The following is an 8,113-nucleotide window of genomic DNA, read 5'->3' on the forward strand; positions in this document are numbered from 1 at the left end:
AAAAAAAAAAAAAAAAAAAAAAAAAAAAAAAAAAAAAAAAAAAAAAAAAAATCAACATCATCAACGAGGGAGAGAGAGGGACAGTGTGGGCCTCCAGATATGATACCCTGAGAAGGACACAACATCATCTATGTAATATTCAAGAATGCAATATGTGAAGAATACACATTCAAATATGCCAAGAATGCATAATGTGAATCTAATGATGAGGAAATCAGGAGGAAATGTCAGACAAAGCCCAAATGAGAAAAAGTCTATTAAAAAGAGGGGGAGCAGTATTCTTCAAAAACATTAATGTCATAAAAGACAAAGGCTGTTGGAACGTTCCAGATTAAAAGTGGCTAAGAGACATGACAAAGAGTGCAACAGCTTATCATCAACTGGATCCTGCACGGAGGGTGAAAATGTTATAAAGGACATTATTGGGTCAACTGACAAAATTAACAGATGAATAGTAAAGTATGGTATCAATGTTAAAGTTCCTAATGCCATTAACTGTACTACGATTATGAAAGAGAATATCCCTAATTGTTAGGAAATGCATACCGAATGCAACAGGAAAAAAAAGACACACAGGAAGAGCTAGAGAGAGTATGCAGATGACCAAGGCAAATTCAATCAAACTTTAATAACCTAGGTACTGGGATATGGGTGTTCTCTGCACTATTTTTATCCTTGCAACTTTTCTGGAGACAAAAACAGTGAGCGCAAGGCCCATCAAGGCTCTCTACCATGTGAGCACCGGAGAGGAGCAGTGTGGGAGCTCAGCAGGGGAGCCTCAATGCCCCGTGTTCAGCAGCCCACAATGCAAGATTAGGATGGGAGGCAGGAGTCACCAGGAACGCAAAAGTGCATGAATTCGTGACCACGCTCAGTCACCCCTCCGGCCTCAACACTAGATGCTAGCCCCATCGTTCTCACAACACCTTCCATTTCAAAGTGAAAAGGCAAACCTTGCAAAACGCCTGGTGCTTCATGAAGTCAAAGGAAAGTGACACTGGAGAACTGCCTGAATCACTGGGAAACTACGGACAAGGAGGACCTGGCAGTCAGTTAGGGTGCCTCCGGCTGAAGGCAATGCAAGGCTGGTGATCCAGCAAGTGCTTTCACAGAGAACAATTTGAAAACCAAAGGGGTGATTAAGACAGGCACTTGGGAAAACTAATGCTGTCCTGGAATATTTTTGCAGAAATAATTCCTTCTACTATTAAGCTCCAAGAGTCAAATGGAAGACGCATGTGCCAGCTGTGAGGAAAGCTACGTGCATATATGACGCAGGGAGGGGCCAGTGCATGCACAGCTCATTCTTTGGTTCATCCTAAGCCAGCAAATGGTGGTGATTATAATCCGAATTCTGTTAATTGCAAGATAATATATACATATTTTCATACTTTAAAGAAAACATTAGGGTAGGGCTGGCTGGTTAGCTCCGGTGGTGAGAGCGTGGTGCTGAAAACGCCAAGGTCGGGCCGGCCCGTGGCTCACTCGGTAGAGTGCGGTGCTGATAACACCAAGGCCACGGGTTTGGATCCCATATAGGGATGGCCGGTTCGCTCACTGGCTGAGCGTGGTGCTGACAACACCAAGTCAAGGGTTGAGATCCCCTTACCGGTCATCTTTAAAAAAAAAAAAAAAAAAAAAGAAAACGCCAAGGTCCAGGGTTCCATCCCTGTACCAGCCACCCGCCAAAAACAAAAGAAAAAAATTAGGGTAAAACCCCACCAAAACTGTTTTTCTCACACATCTCACACACTTTACTACAACATTTTGGTCTCCATTTTAAGTCTTTTCACCTCAGGTGGCCCCTCCTAGTATGACTTATCCTCAGATAATGAGGTCCCCCTCAGGCCACCCTACTGCTGTGCATGAAACACCTCCACCCCCAGTTCCTCTGAAACTGCTCTTTTTTAGGGTAATCAATAACCTCCTGGTTGTCCAACCCCAAGGACACTTCTTAGATCTCTTCTCCCTAGGCCAGTTTCCTTATCTGGAAAAGGGAGATAACTAAGTACCGCATGCACGAAGTTCCTGTGACCACAACATGCTCCCGGTGCCTTTTCTGCCGGCCACTGTGACTGGACCTCCCGGCTGCATCTCACACGCTGACTGTTCTCCTGGCAAGTCTCCTCTCTCTGGGCTTCCGTTGCTTCTCTCTCCTAGTCACCCTCCCTCTTGGGTATATTGGCACTCATTTTGAAGGCAGATTTCAGTTTCATCACTCACCAGCTGAACGACCTTCAGCAAATTACTTGCCCCTGCTGACTGCATCGGCTTCCTTTTATTAAATGAGATGTTAGGGCCGGCCCGTGGCTCACTCGGGAGAGTGCGGTGCTGATAACACCAAGGCCACGGGTTCGGATCCCATATAGGGATGGCAGGTTCGCTCACTGGCTGAGCGTGGTGCTGACAACACCAAGTCAAGGGTTGAGATCCCCTTACCGGTCATCTTTAAAAAAAAAAAAAATAAATAAAAAAAAATAAATGAGATGTTGTGTATAACATGTCACCACTCAGCAGTAACTGTCAGTTCTTTCCCTTCCTTCCTGAACACTGTGGCTACCCCACTCATCTCCTTCCATGCTTGACACGCTTTTATTTTTTGGTGGGTGGCCGATAGAGGGATGGGACCCTGGACCTTGGTGTGATCAGTACTGCGCTCTCACCAACTGAGCTAACCAGCTGGACCCCCTTGACACACTTCTCATAGAGGAGCTTACCTACTCTCACAGTGGTTACAACTGGACTAACAATCTGTATCACTAGATTGAATTCTCCTCCATGCTTCAGACAGGAATAAACTACTACAGGAGCCCATTCGTCTAATTTACAACAGCACTGGCCAACAGAGCTTTGTGCAATAATGGAAATGTTCTGCATGTGCACTGACCAATACGGAAGCCATTAGCCAGGTGTGGTTACGGAGCACTTGAAACATGGCTAGTGTGACTCAGGAACAGATTCCCCCCCCTAAACCACCTGCATTCCCTCCTCTGCCTCTGTACATGTTTCTCTCACTGGGATGCCTAATGGGCACCTCAAAACAAATCACCTCCAAACTTTTCACCCCACCCCCTCACAGTTCCTTTCTCAGGCATTAGCTCCTACAGCAAGTCCCCGAGCCAGCAACGACTGTACTGTTTCCAACTAATCACTAAGTTATGCTAACTTGTATAGTTTATTTGTCCAAAAGGGCACTTCCCCCTTTTGAGTTTACCCAGGCACAACAAAGCCTAATGGGGCATCACCACAGAACTAACCATGGCAGAGCTCAAAGTGAATCGCTTTATACTACTTTTGCCATTTTCAAAGACATGAGGCTGGTTTTGTGTTTGAGTCCCACCAAATGGTAAAAGTAGGCATTCTGACACCTCATAACTACAAACATTTAAACAGGCATTTGTCAGTAAAGAAATGTATTGAGGGGCTGGCCGGTTAGCTCAGTTGCTTAGAGTGTGGTGATTATAACACCAAGGTCAAGGGTTCAGATCCCCATACTGGCCAGCTGCCAAAGAACAAACAAACAAACAAACAAACAAAGAAATGTATGGAATAAGTTTCCTGAACACCCATGACTTTTCATGGCCTTCTGTCACTGCAGGTGCAGTCACTCCCCTGGAAAACTCTTCTTTTTCTTTCTCCTGAAGAGAATGGGAAGGGAGCCAACACTTGCTAAGAGCCTATTATGCGTACATCGTACACTGTGCTGGGTGCGTGGCTCCCCAGAGAGGCTGACACTGGCTGACCTCACCCACTGACCCAGCCAAAGGGAACAACTTACTCCCTTCCTTTAAACCCCGAAGGCTTATGGGTTTGTCTCTCCCACTAGTCTTTGTGCTACCCAAAGGATGGGGCCATTATGTGCACATTCTCGTATTCTCAGAGCCTCAGCATGGTGTCTAACACATAATAGGTGCTCAGTAAAACTTGGCAGGTTAGGTTTGACAAACCTATACTATACCTGACTTCTTTGTATGCTGCTCCTCCACAAATTTTTTCTGTTCCTTATGAAAATCGCCTATAATTGTCTGTTAAAAAAATACATAATCAAATTATTTTGAAAAGTTTATTATTAGATAACAATTACATTAAAGATTTTTGAAGTCTATTTGAGAAATTTTATTCATCTTCTTTGGATAAAAAGGCTAAAAAAGTGGTATGTCCCAATTTCCCCAACGGGAGGGGATCTTCAATGTTTTTGAGTTTTAAGGGTACAACCTCCTTTATGACACATTATCTCTTCAAATGCAAAAATCAAATGAGTTAAAAACTCAATTCTTGGGCCGGCCCGTGGCTCACTCGGGAGAGTGCGGTGCTGATAACACCAAGGCCCCGGGTTCGGATCCCACATAGGGATGGCTGGTTCGCTCACTGGCTGAGCATGGTGCTGACAACACCAAGCCAAGGGTTAAGATCCCCTTACCGGTCATCTTTATAAAAAAAACAAACAAACAAACAAACAAACAAAAACTCAATTCTTGTATTATTCCATAAAACAGTAAAAGACAGGTGAATTCTCATTTTAACAAATAGTATGCATGGCAAAAATATCTAAATAACAATTAAATAAGGTTTTTTTTTTTTTGTCTTTTTGTCTTTTTTCGTGACCAGCAACGGATCGCAACCCTCAGTGTCACACCCGTACCGGACCGGGACCGGCCACGGGATCGCAACCCTCGGTGTTGCCCCTGCTCCTCGCTCAGCCAGTGAGCGGCCGGTCTGTATGTGGGATCCGAACCCTCGGCGGGAGCGCCGCCACGCTTCCCAAGCGGCGCACTGTAGCAGTGCGCCACCAGGCCGCCCCTAAATAAGGTTTAACTGATGACTTCCTTAGTTCAAAAAATTACCAACAGAAATGTAATTTCCTAGTCCTATACCTTAGTACCACAAAAAACAAACTCACTCATTCCTTAGAGTCTTAAAAGGGTTGTTCCTAATGGGCTAGGACTTTAAAAACGTAACTGAATGTTGCAAAGGTATAAATATATCCTGAAATATAGTTTAAAATTAAACTCACATGAAAAGTTTAGTATAACCCAAAAGTATCTATGTATTTTAGAATATGTTAAAATAAAAACCAAAGTTATTTAAATCAAGCAATTTATATCATAGTTGCTTGTTATATACGAGAGAAAAATAACCAAGAATCTCAACAATTAATATTTTTATCAGATTAATATGAGATTATCCTACTTTGGTTAAAAAATGTTCATAAGAAAAAGGGACAATTACATCAACTGCTAATGAATTTCACGAATTTTTACTTTCAAAATATATTTAAATATACCTTATCAATGATGTCATCTATTTTTCCTTCTTCCACAGATTTCTTGATCGTTTGTGCTGTTTCAGCAACTGATTCTGTTATCTTTTTGGTGGCAGCAGTTGCAAAGTTAAATAGATAGTCTGTAAAGAATAAAAAGAATATATGTTCCATTCAAGTACATGGTTATTGCAGTTGCGATTTTTCCCTTAAAGACTCTAAAATGATAGGGCATGTTCTTTGTCACAAATTAGGACTTGAGGGGCTGGCCAGATAGTTCAGTTGGTTGGAGCACAGCCTTATAACACCAAGGTCACAGGTTTGGATCCCTATAACGGTCAGCCACCCAAAACAAAACAACAAATTAGGACTTGAAACAAGGAATGAGAAGCACTGATAATGCTTTTAGACCGCTCGACCACGCTACCAGACCCGATAATGCTTTTAAAAGCACCATTTTCTTGGTGCGCTGGCCATCCATATTGGGTTTTTAATTCTCTCTTTCATAGACCATTAGCATACTCTCCCTAGTAACTGTTTCAAACTTTTCTTGGCCTTCTCAAGTCTCTAGCTCTAACTTATCTCAGTAAATAATCTCCCCTCCTACTTTACAGATAAGATCCCAAGTATCCCATCTTTATTTTTTCATCCTTCCCTCCTGTTGAAAGAAAAAATGTCCTTCCTTTCCCAGATTAACCCATCCCATCATAAATCTGGGGGAATTTTTAATAAACAGAAATCTTAACAAACCCTAATAGAAATATAAATCCTTCTTAACAATAATGAGCAAATATGCTGAACAAGATTAAAACTAGAACACACACTTTCTTTTTTTTTTTTGTCTTTTTTCGTGACCGGCAACGGGATCGCAACCCTTGGCGTTGCTCCCGCACCTCGCTCAGCCAGTGAGCGGGAACCGGTCTGTATGTGGGATCCGAACCCTCGGCGGGAGCGCCGCCGCGCTTCCCAAGCGGTGCACTGTAGCAGTGCGCCACCGGGCCGGCCCCAGAACACACACTTTCACTTTTACAAAACAAAACCACAAAATTAGCTTTCCTGAAGTATGAAAAATATGTCAAGGCTCTATTGCACTCTAATATAAAGGCCCATTTGTAAACAAATATCACTTCAAAGTTCACACTGCAAAATCCAGGGTGTAGGAAGAACCTGAGGCAGGTCCTGAAGCTGGACTTGCTGGGGAAGGCGTCCCGGCAACCGACATCAGTGCACAGGAAATATTCACCATGTTAGGGCAGTCTTGCCTGTTACTTGCACCTGTTGAGGGGCAGGCAGTGGACTCTCACAACCCTGAGGCAGGAGAAGGCTGCGGTAAGAATGGGGAAGGGAGCTGGGCACACCTAATTACATCCTCACTCTGTGGGTGGTATCACTTCCAGGGAATGGGCAGCTTGTATGGGCATCTGGGAGCCTGCAGTATTATCTTCCAATCTGAATGACCCTCTCTTCAACTTTCCAAATCCTTTACCATTAAACAGTCTACTTTGCCCCATTGTCTGGTGGCATCAACACCCCATTTGACTGGTCACAGGATTCTGGTCTCGTTCTCACCATTCTCCCCCCTCGTAGTTTACATTCATATGACCACAGGGAAATGCTTTAGTACCTCCAAGAAGACCTTAAATATGTTACTCCTTGGTTTTAAACACTTTTATCTGTCCTCCCTTTACGTGGCTAACTCTATACATCCTGTGGATCTCTACTTAAATACCAGTTCTCCTTGGGAAATGTTCCCCGGCACCTTGACTAGGGTAGGTGACCCAGTATGTGTTCTTTCATCATCTTGTTTTGCCCAATCAACAATATTCATGACACCATATCAATTACTTGGTGAATATCTTCTCAGTTAGACTGAGGGGCCCATCCTAAGCCCCATCAGGGCAGGCACCAAGGCTGTCTGATTCACCATTGTATCCCCAGCTGGTGAGCAATAAGTACTTGCTGAATGGATGAATGGGAAATGACATCATAAATGCTTAGCTTTAGGGAGATCACTCATTTCTCTTTGGTTATGACTAGTCTATGTACAGAGTGGTGTGATAAAACGAGCAGACAGCCACAGTACTTTGTAAAACTATTCTTTGCAAACAGATGAAGAAATCTAGTTCTAAAAGAACAGTGTTCCTTTTAAGATTTTCTCAGAAATACATTTTGAATTCACACTGTCATTTTTATTCTAAGGGAGAACTGTCACTTAAAAACTGGTATTTTAGCATAATAACCTTAATTCTCAGTTAAATTTCAATGACTCTGTGGGTGGAGTTTATGAATACACTGAATCTGAGAAAGCACAATTCTCACCCTCAAGGAATGTCCATTTCTAAACCAAAATAAACAAATAAAAGAAACAAAGACAATAAGAGGAGCAAGATTATTCATTAAACAGAGGTGGCAGGCCTCAGAGAACACAGGGAGGGAGACATCTGGAGAGTACAGTGGCCTGAGCTCCCAGGTCAGTGGGACTGAGGAGAGGACAGGAAGAGATTTTCAAGTAAGAAGCCCAGAGATCAGCTGACACCAAGTTAAAGACAGTTTTTATTAAGTGGCTAGGAAAAAAAACTGAGACTTAGATATGAGTCAACAGGAAATAACAGGAGTATAATGTCTACTTCAGGAAATTTGGTACAAAGATAGGGTCTGAAATTAAGTAGCAACTAAGGCCCTTCCTCCATTCCTGGGCGTGGGCTGGTCTTAAGGATAGTTTTTTTTTTTTTTTGTCTTTTTCCGTGTCCGGCAACGGATTGCAACCCTCAGTGTTGCCCCCGTACCGGACCGGGGACCGGCAAACGGGATTGCAACCCTCGGTGTTGCTCCCGCGCCTCGCTCAGCCAGTGA

General features: G+C 43.3%; 1 protein-coding gene across 1 annotated transcript in view; it reads right to left on the reverse strand.

Moving 5' to 3' along the window:
- The window catches only part of SYAP1 (synapse associated protein 1), a 25,658-nt gene that overhangs the window by 14,080 nt on the left and 3,465 nt on the right, over positions 1 to 8,113 (reverse strand). Inside the window, exons 2-3 of the mRNA XM_008568446.1 lie at positions 5,285 to 5,403; positions 3,959 to 4,025 (exon numbers count right to left, since the gene is read on the reverse strand). Coding sequence (XP_008566668.1) covers positions 3,959 to 4,025; positions 5,285 to 5,403 — 186 coding nt within the window. The remainder of the gene's footprint in view (positions 1 to 3,958; positions 4,026 to 5,284; positions 5,404 to 8,113) is intronic.

Source organism: Galeopterus variegatus, unplaced genomic scaffold, assembly GCF_000696425.1.
Source record: "Galeopterus variegatus unplaced genomic scaffold, G_variegatus-3.0.2 Scaffold410, whole genome shotgun sequence".
Classification (NCBI taxonomy): domain Eukaryota; kingdom Metazoa; phylum Chordata; class Mammalia; order Dermoptera; family Cynocephalidae; genus Galeopterus; species Galeopterus variegatus.